The 16,056-nt window shown below is 41.3% G+C and overlaps 1 protein-coding gene across 3 annotated transcripts in view; it reads left to right on the top strand.

Moving 5' to 3' along the window:
- The window catches only part of SEMA6A (semaphorin 6A), a 120,015-nt gene that overhangs the window by 69,660 nt on the left and 34,299 nt on the right, over nt 1-16,056 (top strand). For all 3 annotated transcript variants that reach the window (XM_014257070.2, XM_005528129.3, XM_088054177.1), the window contains exons 9-17: nt 649-737; nt 1,642-1,859; nt 5,344-5,475; nt 8,829-8,984; nt 10,396-10,572; nt 11,293-11,433; nt 11,518-11,598; nt 13,460-13,518; nt 15,290-15,310. In XM_014257070.2, coding sequence (XP_014112545.1) covers nt 649-737; nt 1,642-1,859; nt 5,344-5,475; nt 8,829-8,984; nt 10,396-10,572; nt 11,293-11,433; nt 11,518-11,598; nt 13,460-13,518; nt 15,290-15,310 — 1,074 coding nt within the window. The remainder of the gene's footprint in view (nt 1-648; nt 738-1,641; nt 1,860-5,343; nt 5,476-8,828; nt 8,985-10,395; nt 10,573-11,292; nt 11,434-11,517; nt 11,599-13,459; nt 13,519-15,289; nt 15,311-16,056) is intronic.

The raw sequence follows: 16,056 nt of genomic DNA, 5'->3' as shown, positions 1-16,056 counted from the left end.
GGAATGTTGCACAAAAGCCTTTCTGTTACAGTTCTTAAGAATTGTACTGCTGCCATTGAATTAGGCAATTTCTGTGCTCTAAATGCCCTCATTGTTAAGAGTGCTGTTGTTTAGCTTCATGTAGGTGTTAAGAATTGTTAGCATTTGGAGTGATTTTAACAGAGAGCAAAGCCATAGTTTCAAGTCTTTTTCTGCATGCAGAAATGTTTTGCCTGGTGTCAACTTTAGCTGTCCCACTTTGCTTGCTGCTACAGACACGTGTGGGCAGAAAGAGTTATGTGGTTTCTTATTCCTTCAGCTCACAGCCTGCATGCCATAAAGAGCACCGCTTGGACCCCTCAGGCATACAGTTATAAATGCCTGTTTACCTTTCCTCTTACTCCATGCAGGGCAGACATATTAGTGGCAGAGACTTAACTACTCTGCAGTGATGCTGCACGGGCTTGTTCCCAGCTCTCCTGTCCCCAGACAGTGATTCTTCTGCAGCAGTGATTTGTTTGTTCTGAAAACTGATCAAGTTTGTCAAACACAGACATTTCACTTCTAGATGTTAAGTGTGAATATATTTGGCTTCTCTTTGCTGTATTTCTCTGTATCCTGTACATGGTGTCTAAAAGTCTTGGGTTGCTGTTTTTTTTTTTTTCCTAGAACCATACTTTGTTCAGGCAGTTGACTATGGCAATTACATATACTTCTTCTTCCGGGAAATAGCAGTGGAGTACAACAGCATGGGAAAGGTAAGGGCAAAAACATTGCCTTGAATGACTTTGTCAGATTCAGGAGGAGGAAAACTTATGCTATTCTTGGACCAATGCTGTTACGAGTGACCTTGAAATGAGAACCATAAATCATGATGACAAGGTCAGCATTTTGAGAAGATTCCTATTGCTCAAGCCAAAAGGTTGGCTGGAGTGAAACATTGTACTGTCTTGAAAGGAAAATGTGTGGTTTCTTACAGTGATGGTGTATGCTAGAGTCTCTTTTCTGAAATTATATAAAGCACAAGGCTAATGTAGTTAGTTCAACATAGTAGATAATTGTTAAAAATGGATTCCAAAGCAGGAAGATGTTTTTCTGTAAGAAATATGAATTAGAGTGCTGAGTAAACAGGGGTAGGAATTTTGTGCTCTGCCATTCTGAAAAGAACAATTACACACTTTCTGCATTTTTTCTAATGTCACAATAGCTTTCTGACGAAGCAGTTAGAAAAGCTGACCAAGGTCACAAAGGTGGAGAGCAGGAATAAAAACCCAACAAGATTTGCATAGTTTTTAAGTGCTGAAAACACAAGAATCAGAGCAGCAGTGTGGGTTGCAGGGATTGTGAATATGAAATGTGCTTTTGTTTGGGGAAATAGAAAGCTAAGCAGTCTGTATGGAAATGAGTTTTATATGGGTTGAGAGCAGATCTCCTGAAGGATTTATGGCTGTATGGTAAATGCCACAGTCTTATCTTTCATAGCGCACTGTTCCAAAGCTTAATTTTTCTCTGTTTCTTATTTGTCACAGATTATAGAAAAGTGGTATTAAATTAAGCACCTTGCTGTGTTATTCCAAATGTTTTAAAAGCAGTATTCCAACAAAGTCTTTAAGTCAAGCAAACACTTAATTTTCTCCATTATTTTTGCTCTATTCCTTACAGGTAGTTTTCCCAAGGGTGGCCCAGGTTTGCAAAAATGACATGGGAGGATCTCAGAGAGTGCTGGAAAAACAGTGGACTTCCTTTCTCAAGGCTCGGTTGAACTGCTCGGTTCCTGGCGACTCACACTTCTACTTCAACATTCTGCAGTCAGTTACAGACGTCATACATTTCAATGGCCGGGATGTTGTTTTAGCAACATTCTCCACTCCATATAATAGGTAATAGTCAGAATAACCTTTTACCTTCCATTTCTTTTATGTTTTGCTTTTCACTGCAGTTCCTTTTTAGTTTATGCAAGTACAAGAAGTGATTGCTCATACGATGTAATTATTATGTACCCTGCACTTGCCGATAGTTTGGATTTAATTTTAAGGTACCCTGGTAGTGCTTACTTCATTCCTGATGGCTTTCAGCCATTTACTATCTGGACACATCCCTCAGACATGCTTTTCTTTACATGGGAATAGTTCATACCAGCCACCAAGAAGCATTGCAGTGTGTAACTTGCAAAATATTATTCCAAAGAGAAAATACAGAATTTTCTTTCCTCACGAAGGGCTGTGTCTGTCCTGTTTATAGCTAAACCTCCAAGAACCGTGTTATCTCGTTCTCTTTGTTTTATGCATCCCTCGTGACTCTTGCATTGATCCTTGACCCTGCATTGACCCTGCTGCCCCCTGACTCTCCTGGGAGAACCAAGGTCTTGCTGGCTGGGAAGGAAGGTCCCCAGAATGCCTTTTTCATTCTTCGCATGGTTATCCAAAAGCATAGGTTCATCTGTAAAGATTTTATAACTGTTACATGTTATAGCATGTTTCTCTGGAAGTTATTTGAAGAGTAACTGTATCTATTATTGAGAACTCCCCGAGAAGTTTAAAAAATAGTAGCTTTCTAATTAAAAAGTATTTCACTGTTTCACGGAGTAACATTTGAGCTGAAAGAGGAATTTTATTGATGAAATTCATTTAGTTTTGCAGTACCCTTTCCACCACCCCTTGTCAAAGCCTGATCTCAGTGAGGTCATTCACAGAACTGACTTCAAATGAGAGTAAGCCTGGGCTTGTAATGTATAATCACTGCTTTTGACATCAAAATAATAGGAACAGCAATGGAATAATTATGCCGCCAATAGGGAATACAGGCTTAAATTAAGATGATCTCTTTCCGTGCAATCTGGCTTAATAAAAACAGGTGAACAAATAGAGATTCAACATCAGAAAATAGATTGTATCTTGCAAAATTTTATCCCAAAATTGAGATTGTCCTCCCACTCAGCTAGTATTTCCTGTGGTGTGTCATGAATAATTCTTTTCCTTAAGTCTTGCATTTTAAAATCTAAGTACTTGGTGTAAAAAGCAAAATGCTAGTTTATAGGCCACAGGTTTTTGCCAGACATGGAAGGTGACAGCAAGGCATATATTCCTGGAGACAGCTTATTAGCAGACCTGGCAGCCAAAATGTCCTGGGGTGCATCAGGCCAGCCAGGCAAGGGAGGGGATTGTCCTGCTCTGCTCTGCTCTGCTCTACTCTGACCTCAGCTTGAGTGCTGGGGGCAGTTCTGGGTGCCACAATGTTAGAAGGATCTAAAGGTATTAGAGACCATCCAAAGGAGAGCTACAAAGATGGTGAAGGCAATTGCTTGCTGAGGGCAAGCTGTATGAGAAGTGAACAAGACCACTTGGCTTGTTCAGCCTGGAGAAGAGGAGACTGAGGAAAGACCTCTCAGCAGCTCAGAGCTTCCTCATGAGGTGAAGAGGAGGGACAAGCACCAGTCTCTGCTCTCTGGTGATCTGTTAGAGGACTCAAGGAAGCTGAGTCATAGAGGTTTAGGTTGGATATTAGAAAAAATAGGTTCTTCATCCAGGGGGTGGTTGGCCACTGGAACAGGCTCCCCGGGGAAGTGGGCGAGGTTACCAAGCCCGACAGACATCAAGGATCATCTGGACAATGCTCTCAGGCACATGTGTGATTCTTGGGGTGTCCTGTGCAGGAGCTGGACTTCAGTGATCCTTGTGAGTCACTTCCAGTTCTGGATATTCTGTGATTCTGTAGTTCTATGAAACCTACTTCTGATGTAAATGCATCTCACATTCCTCCTCTACTAAAGAAAAGTTGCAACAAATACCTTTGGTCTCTAGAACAAAAGTGGAAGAGATTCCTCAGTCTGATCAGAGGTCACTGAGGTAGAAGCTAGTGCTGAGTTGTAGTCCAGTAGTTCAGAGGGGGCTCAGACCCCCTTGGCTGTGACCCACCGTGCTCCATCCTTACCACTGCATCACACTACAGACCTGCAATCTGCCACCCTCCAGAGCAAAAGATGTTGCAGTCCTTTCAGCACAGCCGTGTCTCCATCTGTGCACAGTTGTGTGTTGAGCATGGGTCTCAGCACTTGTAGTTGTGTGTAACACGCCTCAAGATTTCATGGTTAGATTTTGTTTTTTTCATTAGGACTTAATTCAGCAATGTGAAAAATATTCTAGCTGGATTGGGTCTTGAGCTATCTTTTAGGATGAGGTCCCCTGTGTGGCCAAATACACCCCTGACCATCTCTTACATCAACACATATATGGCTGCCTCCATTTAAAACTCCTGCTGTGTAGTATCACATTAATATAGAGCTTTGAAGTTTCCTTCCATATAAAAAGACAAATATGTGGAGATCAAAGTAAGACAGCTGTTGTTTTTCTTCAGCAAAAAGCATTTTGAAATTTTTTTACTATTCAGACAGTTGTTTTTCTATCAATTTATATACCTTTAGGAGTTTAGCTTAATCCTCTGTAACAGTATTATAGCTCCTACATTTTTTCTTTGATGTATAATAACCTACTGGCTAAGAGCAGGATTGAAAGCCTCAGTCTGGATTCATGCTATTTACCCAATAAAATCAAGTGGTGGAAGTCAGACACAAATACAGTAGTTCATGTACAAAAAAAAAAAAGAAAGGGGGATAAATGAATATTTCAGTTCCAAGTGACTGATCATGGTAAACCCGTAAGCCTTTCAGAAAGTATGTAGGTAAGAATATAACTATGTTTGGACAATGCTGTCATGCAGTTGCATGCAAGTATTCAAAAAGCTGAAATTTGCAATGCTATGATCTTAAAATAATATCAAATTTGCTTCTATAAGCTCTTTACATTTCACTGAGTAGAGGCAACTCCTGAGCATAGCTGATTCCTTTTCATTGGGAACATTTCATGGATATCAGGCTGTTGGAGCATGAACAAATTCCATGTAAAATCCAGGTAAATGGCACATTGCAGCACGCTTCCAGTTTGATTAGAACCAACTTCTGAACTCTCTGCAGTGTTTTTTTTAAGGCATGGCAGGGACTACAAGGGTTGGTACTGAGAGATGTTATGACTTAGAAGAACTTGAATTTCCAAAAAATGGGTTCTGAGTGAGACTTGCCATTACTCCTCATGCATTGCCAGCGATAGCCAGAGTTTCACCAATTCTTTCCCTTCTTCAAGATTATTTCAATTACTTCTTTTTGTAAAGGCTTAGAAATAAATTCTCTTGGCAGGAGCTGATTGGTATTCAGGCTTTTCCATAGGGCTGTCTTTACCTGTCAATACCAGATTCAGAGTTCAGGACTGAGTAACCTGGGATAGGAAGACTTCTACAGAGCTTATTTTTTGCTCAAGATTTTATGCATAACTGCAGAATGAGTAACAATTTCTGGGAAATGTCACTTCGCAGCATCCCTGGCTCTGCAGTCTGTGCCTATGACATGCTTGACATTGCCAATGTATTTACTGGGAGATTCAAAGAACAGAAGTCTCCAGACTCCACATGGACACCAGTTCCTGATGAACGAGTACCCAAGCCCAGGTATGTTTCATGTATAGTGTTATTGTTCTGTTCCTTCATGCAGGCTGCAGAGGCTTTTTGATAATTTGAACAGTCTTTCGAGGTGCAGATACAATTATACCTGTTGCAACAGTAAAGTGAAAGTTGAGTTGAATTTAGATCTAAACTATGCAATCGAGATTTTTCCACTTAAAATGAGATTTGCATAACATGTATCAGGCCAGCATCAGATCCACTTGGTCAGAATAATCACTTTAGAGTGGTGTGAGTTACACAGTTGTTGCAAATTGGTTCAGTAATGGATATATCTTACTACAAAGCCTGCACCAGTTCTGCAGTTTGCTGTTCTATGATTAACATGCGGTTTAAGTGCCACAGTGGATGATTTGTGGAAAGCAAAAAAGAGCATTCCACCAAACCGGACATTCAGTTTACCTCATTTTTCCATGAGTTGTTTTCCCCACTTCCACATGTTTGCATGCATCTCCTCTACTACACTCTTCATATTTCTTACAAGTACCATTTCATACAAGTTGCTGTTGACAGACACTTGTTATCTCATTTATACCAATGGCATTTTGCTCTGAGATATTGAGATGCATACAGATAAATCAAATTCTTTTATCTCACTTAGGCTTTACCACTTTACTGCATGTTTTACATTGCTTGTGATACCTTAAATAATTTCAAAAAGAAAAAATAATCTTTTTTTCTCACTTTACATTGCTTGTTATATCTTCAGTAATTTCAAAAGAAAAAAAACACTGTTCAGTGTTGAACACCACAATATAAGAAGAATATAAAGCTGTTGGGAGCATCCAAAGGATGCTACAAAGATGGTGAAGGGCTTAGAGAGAAAACCATGTTAGAAGTGGCTGAGGCCACTTGGCTTGCCTGGAGAAGAGGAGGCTCAAGGGAGACCTTATCACAATCTACAACTTCCTCATGAGGGGAAGAGTAGGGGCAGGCACTGATCTCTTCTCTGTGGTGACCAGTGACAGGACCCATGGGAATGGCCTGAAGTTGCATCAGGGGAGGTTTGGGTTGGACATTAGGAAAAGGTTCTTCACCCAGGGAAGTGGTTGGGCACTGGAACAGGCTCCCCAGGGGAGTGGTCTGGGAGCACCAGTCTGACAGAGCTCAAGAAGCTTTTGGACAACACTCTCATGGCACATGGTGTGATTCTTGGGGTGTCCTGGGTGGGGCCAGGAGCTGGACTTCAGTGATCTTTGTGGGTTGGTTCCAGCTCAGGACATTCTATGAGTCTGTGAAGCTCCATGGTGGACATGGTTAGGCTTTCTGCCTAACCCAAATTTGTTTTGGATTTGCCAAGTGTAGTATTACTGTGCTGTCTTTATTCTGAAGTTGTCATGCAAGAGAAGTGCCTGGAGGTGACTTGAAAATCTGGTAAAATCTGTGTCTGTTTTCAGTCTGAGCCTTAGTAATGCAGGTGTCGCAGGATTTTATTCTCCATTTTGCAGTGTTTCAAACAAGTTGTTGACACACTGGCCTGCCTTGGGAGTGCAAGGCTGCATGATGGCTCCAAGGTTTTTTGTTTGGGCCTTACTGAGATATATTGGCAGGGAGGGGGAGAAGAAGAAGGAAAAGTCACTTTCAGTGAGAAAGAGGAAGTTTCCGAGTTTGGGATGAGCCCATAGCAAGCTAACTGTTACGATGAAGATGGGATAATATTGCTTTTGTAAGCCTGAAGGAGATTACGTGAATTGAGAACAGTGTTTCAAGTAACATTTGGCAATCAATCTGCTTAATAGAAATGATCATTACTTCTAGCTCATATTGAAGTACCTGACAGACACCTTTGAAATAAGGTAATTTTTATCTGTGTGTCTCAGTATAATGCAGGAGCATTACTGCCCCTGGTGATCCCGACATTTCTCAGAACAGAGAGCCAGAACAGAGCCCTTCATGGGTGTTGCTTCCATGTTTGGCCAGACAGAAGGGTTTGCTCGGATTTATGCTGACTTGACTAAACCAGTTTTGAGATTAAAACAGGATTAATCCAGTCATGCTATTAGGATTTAGGAGTAAATAGGCCTCCAGATTAGATACACAGAAACTGTAGACACCACAGTGCCAGAAGGTGCAGGCTGCTCTCCCGAGTTCTCTGGGAATGTTGCTTCACAGGTCAATGCCCTTGCAAGGACCTAGGAAACCAGTCATGCCCTTGATTTCTCCTTCTCTCCATCTGTTGCTAGTTCTACATGCAATTACAAGACAACTAAAGTATTTTGGATATGAACAGGCAAAAGCACACATTGTCTGCAAGTAATGTTCCTTGTGGGATCAGACTTGTTGACACAGCTAGTTCCTTCGAGTCCTTTGCTACCTTCCCTACAAGGTATTTATTTACCTAATGTTTGAATATTTATCTAAATCTGAGCAACACAGATGATAGGACCAGTCCTGTATTTTGTCCAGGTTAACATTACTCTTGATGTCAGTGCCTTTACCCACATCAGAGTAGATGAAGATTGGATGATGCAACATTTTTATGAGTGAATGGTCCATCTTTCATCTTCCCATCTCACACTGGCTCAAAGGTTTGAAGAATCATAGTGCTCTAGAAAATGGGATCGAATGGGGCTTTTATTGAAGAAAATTACTTACACAATATTATCAAGTAAAACATTTTGCTGCTTCTTTGAGATATGTCCTGTCCAGGACAAGAAGACTGAGCTACCTCTTAGGAACAGGTAGATTTTAGAAATAGCATGAGCGGATTTGCATTTAAGTTGACAAAGAATGACAAATAACCTTTCACTGAAAATTCTCAATGAGCTACCATTCTTAAATCGTGTCACCCAAATTGAACAAAGGGTAAAACCAATGTTTACATGGGTGCTATTTGGTATGTCTTCTCCAATAGTCCATTTTCTGTCAGATGTGACTGATGTGATTGATAGAAAAGTGGCATTCTTTCATTCCTGTTAAAAAAAACAAACAAACTTCCTTCTGTATTATAGGGACTGCTTTTATTCCCAGGGAGAGCAGTTAACTAGGCAAGTTACAGATCAGAAAACACCTGTGCCATTGGGAAGCATCAAGCCAAATGCAGATAATCATATGCTGTGATTGCATTCCATATGAGTGGATAAATTACACAGTCTGTGCATAGCACTCCTGATGAAAAAATGACTTTATGCTAGTAAGTGATACATGAAGTCCTTTTGAATGGAGGACAGAACAGGATTTTAGGCTTCCCTTGAGGGGATGAACAAGTCCACCACTCTTCTCAATCCTCCTCCAAGTTAAACTCCAGTAAAGCACATCAGATTTCTGAGAGCTTCATCACAAAAGGAAGCTTGCTGTTGATGTCAAATAAGCTTTCTGGCTTACTCTCTTGTTTTATATAGGCCTGGTTGCTGTGCTGGCTCTACATCATTAGAAAAATATGGAACGTCTAATGAGTTCCCAGATGATACTCTGAACTTCATCAAAACACATCCACTGATGGACGAGGCTGTGCCTTCCATTGTTAACCGACCCTGGTTCCTGAGAACAATGGTCAGGTGCGTACACCAAGCGAGCTCCTGTCCGCATTGTAGCTGTCAAGTTGTGCTAATAGCCTTGCTTCAAATACACTCCAATTCTGTAATTATCCTTGGTGTCCTGGGCACTAATCCAGCTAGGAATGGTGGCAGAACTGAGCAGATGCTGCGGAACTCCCTGAGCAGCTTTCAAGATAGGAAAGACCTCAGTCTTTTCCAACAGTGCTGTGCTTAAACCGGATATTGTAGGAAATGCTGTGCAGGGAAGGTTTACTCACCTTTTGGCTTATGAGTCAATGTTTGAGATGGCTCTGTAAAAACTTCAGGCAATGATCAGCGCAGGAATATGTGCACAGGATACGAACATGTCTGCCCGGATATGTTCACAGGATATGTAGAGGTCTGTCAGGTTGTGTACTGGTAAGCTTTAATGTTTGCAGAAGTGTATAGGCAGAAGTAATCACATAATCTGCATCCTTTCTATAGCAACAAGAAAAAAAATAATAATAGATATGAATAAAGACTCATAACTCAGCAAGTGTTAAATACACCATCCCCTTCCTATCAAAACATTCCCACTCTCTGCTGTGGTCATTATACTACTTATCTACCCTCCACCAGTGAACAGAATAATGTGACTAACTTTTGCCATATTTTCCTCTCTTCCTCTGAACAAAGGTAGAGTATTGTGTTGGGCACTTAGCTGTGGAAGGGTCTGACTTAGTCATAATAGCGTATCTTCTGACAGGTTTTTCTGTCAGGTTCTGTACCTCCAACCAAAGATGAGAGCAGCAAGATTCTCGGAGTGCTTCCCTTTGATAGGCAGTACCATCTAACTGGTACCAAACCACCAGTATACTTGTTCTCAGTAAATTTTGTCATCCCAGGATTTGATATCACCTGATAGTGCTGAACGTGTTTGGTGGTGGCTGTGTGATTATTTTTAGTGAGGTAGAATGGTGTTTTAGTGTCTCACTATTGCACTGACACAGCTTTTCCTGACAAAAAAAGTTTAACCTTGTTCAGCTGCTTTTAATGTGACAGAGCTTGAAATTTAAAAAACAGTTCACTGTGCTGATTCTCTATCCCTGTCCAAAGAAATCACCAGGCGTTTGGAAGGATAATTCCTAAATGCCCTCAGACTCCTAGCACCCCTTCAGCTTTCTGAACTTCTAGACACTTCTGAACTTCCAGACGCTTCTGCTCGCTGTTGGATGTGTGGGCATGCAACACATGAAAATTCCCCAACATCTGGGGACCCAAATTGGTACAGTCTGTGTTGATTTATAGTCAGGTAGGAACAGTGCTTAAATGTGATTTATGGTTGCTAGAAGTCTACCATACACTTATCTGATGTGAAAAAATGATTAAATAAATGACAATTACGTGATTATCTCTGAGATTTATCTGTGAAGATGCTCTTTTATTTTAGATATCGGCTGACCAAAATTGCTGTTGACTCTGCTGCTGGGCCATATCAGAACTACACCGTGGTTTTCTTGGGATCAGAGAAGGGAATCATCTTGAAGTTCTTGGCACGGACAGGAAACACTGGTTTCCTAAATGACAGCCTTTTCCTGGAGGAGATCAGTGTTTACAATCCTGAAAAGTGTGTATCTGATTCTTTGTACTTATGCATGGGTGACTTTGAACTTCTGATTTCCCAGAGAATAATTTGTCCCATGGAAACGGAAATGGTTAGAGAAGCCAAATTTTTTGAGTAATTTTAAATTGTTTAGGGAGGGGATGTCTGCTTATCAGTCTCTATATTGCAATAAGATTTTTTTTTTTATTCAGTATGTGTAGAAAATAGCCCATCCTATGCAGCAGCTGATGGATAATTAGAAGTGAAGTTCTGGAAAGGAAGATTAATTTTCTAATCCTATAAAAAAACCCTGATTCCTCTCCAAATAACTCAACAAGCAGCAAGCTGGTCTCTAAGGGAAATTTTCCGCATTTCAGTCTTCCTCAAATATGCCTAAGGGGGCTTTGAAGTGAGCCATAATCATGCAGAAATTTCAGCTACTTTGAGTGCTGGAGAAGAACAAACACAAAAATGAAGGGCCGTCAGAAGCTTGTCTGGTGTGCTGTTGCTCTCCAATTCTTAACTACCCCATGCATTTTTAATATTTGCTTATATGTCTATCAGTATTTTTAGTGGCTATTGTGTGTTCTTTCTCCTTGACTTGTTCAGTTCTACCTTTCTTACGGATTTTTTGATGGAAGTTTTTCGTGATTTTATTTTTTTCAGCCTGGGGGATAATTAAGGTTTCCCCTGGCTTCCCAGCAGAGCCCACTTGTAACCACACCTCACTTTCATTCAAATCAGGTGCAGCTATGATGGCATGGAGGACAAGCGGATCATGGGCATGCAGCTTGACAAGCCCAGCAGTGCCCTGTACGTCGCCTTCTCCACCTGTGTCATCAAGGTTCCCCTGGGACGTTGCGAGCGTCACAGCAAATGCAAAAAGTACGTGTTTTGTGGAGGCTGTCGGAGGCCTGGGCAGTGGGGAAGCTGGAGCACTCATGCCACCTTGTGCTCTTCTCTCCCAAGGGCCTGCATAGCATCCAGAGACCCGTACTGTGGATGGGTGAAGGAGAGCGGGCTGTGCACGCAGACGGTCCTTGGCTCCAAGTGAGTAAGGGCTCTGGCTGGACAGGCTGCAAAGCTGTGGCAGTGGTGCCAGGCAGTCTTGGGCAAAGCTATTTGAAACATGAGGCTTTTAGAAAGGGAAAAATGTGGGAAGTGTTTGTTTCTACCTTATTTGCATTCACCTCTGAAATGTCTCACAAATTTTTTTGATGTGAACAGTCAGCTGATTGGTAACTGCTGAAAGAGGAGGAAGAAGAAAATGAAAGAGCTGTATTAAGGTCCACGTATTATTGAAAGGAGTGAATTGGATGGATATGTCTGGACCAGCCTACACTGGAGCCATCACAGCTGATTAAAGAGGCAATAGAATCCAAATTAAATTACTGAAGTAATTTGTCCACTGAAAACAAAACCAGTCCTTCTAATTTACTGTGCATTACTAAGAGGAATAACAGAGTACAGTAAGGGCTTAAAACAGATTTAGAGAAGTGCTGGATCTCCCCTTGCTTAACGGTAGAATTTAATTATTTTATGATAATGAAAGTCTGTGAAGTTTACAGGGAGCAAACCCACTCCAGAGCTCGCATTTCTTGGCCACTTCTAACACACCATATGACTGCCCACTCTGAGCTATACAGCTATACTCCCTCATGGTAGTAGTGGAAATGTAGCACAGACATCACAAAGCCTTGAGAGCCCTACATCTGACGCCTGCTTCTCTACAGGTCCTCAGTATATAATGGAGAAGTAACAATCCCTGTGTTTCTGTCTTGTTCTTAATTTGCTGATTTCCCCCATCTGCTGGGGATGGTGTAGCTGTATGTATCTGTATGTGCTTGACTACAAAAATGTGGGTTGTTTCTGATTTGACATTTGGTAGGATAATGTTAAAATGCACCTGTTCCATATCAGGTTTTTCATTATTCCAAAAGTGCTTAAGACTTCTTCAACTTCCAAGTCATTCAAAGACTTCTTCCCCTTCCAAGTAGGGGAATTCCATACCTCACTTTTAAAAGCAGCTCGCACTTTCATCAATAGATCCATCAAGACAGAGGCTGTGCAGCTTGCAGTGTTGAAGTCCAAAAGCAAGCAAGGCAGCTCATGTTCTGTCCAGTGCTTAGGAAGGGGGTCCAGATCAGCTGTGAAGATATCTTGTGAAATTCTAATCTAGCCAAAAGGAGGCAGAGGTGTTAGGCACCCTCCTAGAGTAGGTGACAATGGAGCAGGTGTTACAACAACACAGATTCAGAATGAGTTGTCTGCAAGGGTAATTATGCTTCAAGGGCAGGATCCTAATATAGACAAGGGCTCATATTCGGAAGTTTTCCAAGATTCTTGTCATTCACCTTTGACCACACAGGAAGTTGGAAGAACAGCTTCAATAGTTATCCAAAATCAAGGAGAGAGGTTGGGAGCATAAGTTGAGCAAGTCAGCTAGAAAAGCATGTGAGTGTTTGTCAGTAGAGCCCGCTGAGTTTAGGGGAATACTTTTTGTGGGGTGGACCTTTTGCCTTGCAGCCTCATCCAGTGCTATACTAAGTGATTGCTGAAATGCAGGTTTTTTTCCTCAAGCACAGTACCTGCCCCATGGGTTGGCTTCCTTCTCACACCAAAGTGCCAGTGCACCCAGTCTACTCTGTGTATAGGTTAAGGTAGGGTTACAGTTGTTTCTGATAACATCATATATTTAACAGTTTAAAAAATGCAGGTATTTTCTTCCTTGGTAACGAGGCATGCAGTGATGAATAGCTCAAATGTGTAAGTTGTGGTTTTTCAGCCTTTGCGTGGAATTTCCAAAGAAATAGCCAGTTTCACAGCAGGGATTTGAACATGTGATAATTTCTTTCTGGTTATGCCTATGACTGTTGTTATTCATACTGTTCTGTTTCTTTCTATTATTTAGACTGGCATTTGAACAGGACATAGAACGTGGCAATACAGATGGCCTGGGTGACTGCCAAAGTAAGCAAAACTTTTACCTCTGTTTACAGTGTGTCACAGCATCCTTCTGAATGCCTCAAATCACCATTACCTGTCAGGCATTGTTTTGTAGCAACATAAGCCACAACAGGGACAGCAATGTAGCTAATGATGTAGGTTAAGAAGAAGCACTGTTGTTTAAATGTGTTTGAGGAAAATAGCCCAGTTCACGTGATTTATACGAACACTGGACTTCGGAGTGGTTGCATAATGAGAAAAGCTTAGCTCTAGAGGATGTTGATTACAGCAATGGCATAATGAATTGGGGTCATTGTCTTTATTAGCCCTGGTGGTTGGGTTGTTTATGTAAATGTACAGAAGTGGCTTGGTTTCTTAGTGTAGTCTGTGATTTGGACTACATTCCCATGCAGCACAGTGAGACAGTGAAATATATCTTCAGTTTTGGATCCGGATCAAGAAATTACAACTGCTTAGTTTGTGAATATTAGGGAATTTTACATACAGTCTGGACAACCTCATGGTGTTAAGGGTCAGGTACTATTGGCACTGCCTAAGAAATTTTAATGGTAAACCTTAAGTACTGACAGCGTGAGCTGGAAGCTTAAACACGGTCTTTAAACATTTACAGTTTTGTACTGAAATGCTTAAAAGCGCATAGCTTGCACTGCATGGAAGGAAACCTTGCATGCTGATTTCTGAGCCTTCAGGAATACCAACATCTGTGTTCAGGACAGCTCTTGTTCCAAATGTTCTCACCAAGGCTGGTTTGATTCTGAGCTCCAAATATTATTTATAAACCTCATGAAATCAAGACTCACATTCTTTTCAGTGTAATTCTCACTGATGGAATAAAACTGATGAAGCTGAGGAATCAATGTACAGTGAGAGAGTCATTACTTCTGCAATACAAAGAAAAAAAAACAGAGCACTAGACTGTGCCATGGGACATAGTGTGGGCCAGCTACTCTGGAGAAAGCCAGAGCCTTCTCATGCCTTGCACATCCTTATTCAAGAGCCATTAATTATTCTAATCACTGTGCTTGAAGGAGTATGAGGATTTCAGCCTCTGTCCTAAGAAAGGTTAATACAGCCTGCCACAAAGATTTTTGAAGGAGGTGTACACATAGGCCTTCCCTCTGTCCCCCTGTAAAATGGGTTAGCACCAAAATCAGGCCAGTTCCCAGCTGGTGTATCTTTGCCCTTTTCAGCCAGTTCTGCTCTCCTTGGGCAAATAGGTTAGGCAGGAGTGGAGTGTACCTGATGTCAGTTACATACAAAAGGAGGATAGGAAATTATTCAGGAACAGCGCGTTGTGCTCATGGAGAGAGATCTGCTTCTGTGCAGAGAGCGACAAAGCCCATACCCTGCTTAAATCCCTCTTTAGCCCTGAATGATGCATTCAACCTTGACACTGCACAGAGGCAGATTTCATTTCCTGCTAACACAGCTGATTTTAATAGTTCATGTGATCTTGGGTCACCTGAGTTCTGTCCACTCACATTGCTGGCTGTTTCCCCTGCAATGCCTTGCCTTAGACTAGGATTTGCAAAGAAAGCAGGGAGGACACTGGCCCTCCCCCTCCAGTACCTCCTGAACAGAGCTGGTCACGAGCACTTTCAAAGCCAGACATTAGTTTTGGGTATGTCGGAATATTAAGTTTGCCTGGGTCCTTACTGTACAAATCAAATGGTTATAAATATCAGCTGAAACATTAATGGCTATTAGCAGCAAACTACTTAAAAGGAAAAACAAGATAGAAATAATGATTTTTCCCCTGTTATTTGTCTTTCAGATTCCTTCGTAGCCCTGAATGGTAAGGAAGTTCTTAGTTTCAATATTTACTGACAGAAAATCTATTTTGGAGGAATCACTTTTTACTAAACTTCTTTATATATTCATACTTTTGTTATACTTAATGTTTCTTCCCAATTTATTTTGTTCATAGACATTTCAACTGCTTCACCTGATCATGAAATGTCTTACTACACAGTGTATGGTCAGTTTATGAGTGTTTTTTAAAATTCTCCCCAAATCCTTGTGTTAGCTAGTAGTTCCTGTACTCAAATAGTTATTACCCAATTTTACTTGCTTTGTCTTGGTTCTGAGGGCCCGATTCACTAATCACAGCTAGGATTAAGTCATACCTCTTGATTTTCAATCCCTCTTTTCTTGTCTTCCCTCAAAACTGTCTCCATTGAATTAAAGTCAGTCACGGCCTATTTTAATGGCCTGCCAGCAGACATGACTAAGAGCATGCTTCATCTGAACACTCAAACACTTGGGCACAGTGATGCATCTTATCTGTTCACCAGGACAAACAAGATAGTAGCTCACATCCCACTCATGAGCTGTACAGGCTGGTGCCATTACTGCTACAGCAGCCAGTCAGAGATACCTTAGGGAAAGCAGAACTATCCCTGGGTTACAGAAAGATCTCTCATAAGGAAAATTAGCCTTTTACTGGTGTGGTTTGGGATTAGATTATGCCTCAGTTCCTGAAGGTTCTTGTCACTTCTAGGGTGAGTCATTTACACTGTCCATTCAAATTTACATAGCAAA

Source organism: Pseudopodoces humilis, chromosome 4 (genome assembly GCF_049639895.1).
Source record: "Pseudopodoces humilis isolate 2021_Gansu_Grassland_sample_001 chromosome 4, ASM4963989v1, whole genome shotgun sequence".
In the NCBI taxonomy this organism is placed as follows: Eukaryota; Metazoa; Chordata; class Aves; order Passeriformes; family Paridae; genus Pseudopodoces; species Pseudopodoces humilis.
This window is presented reverse-complemented; position numbering and strand designations above follow the sequence as displayed.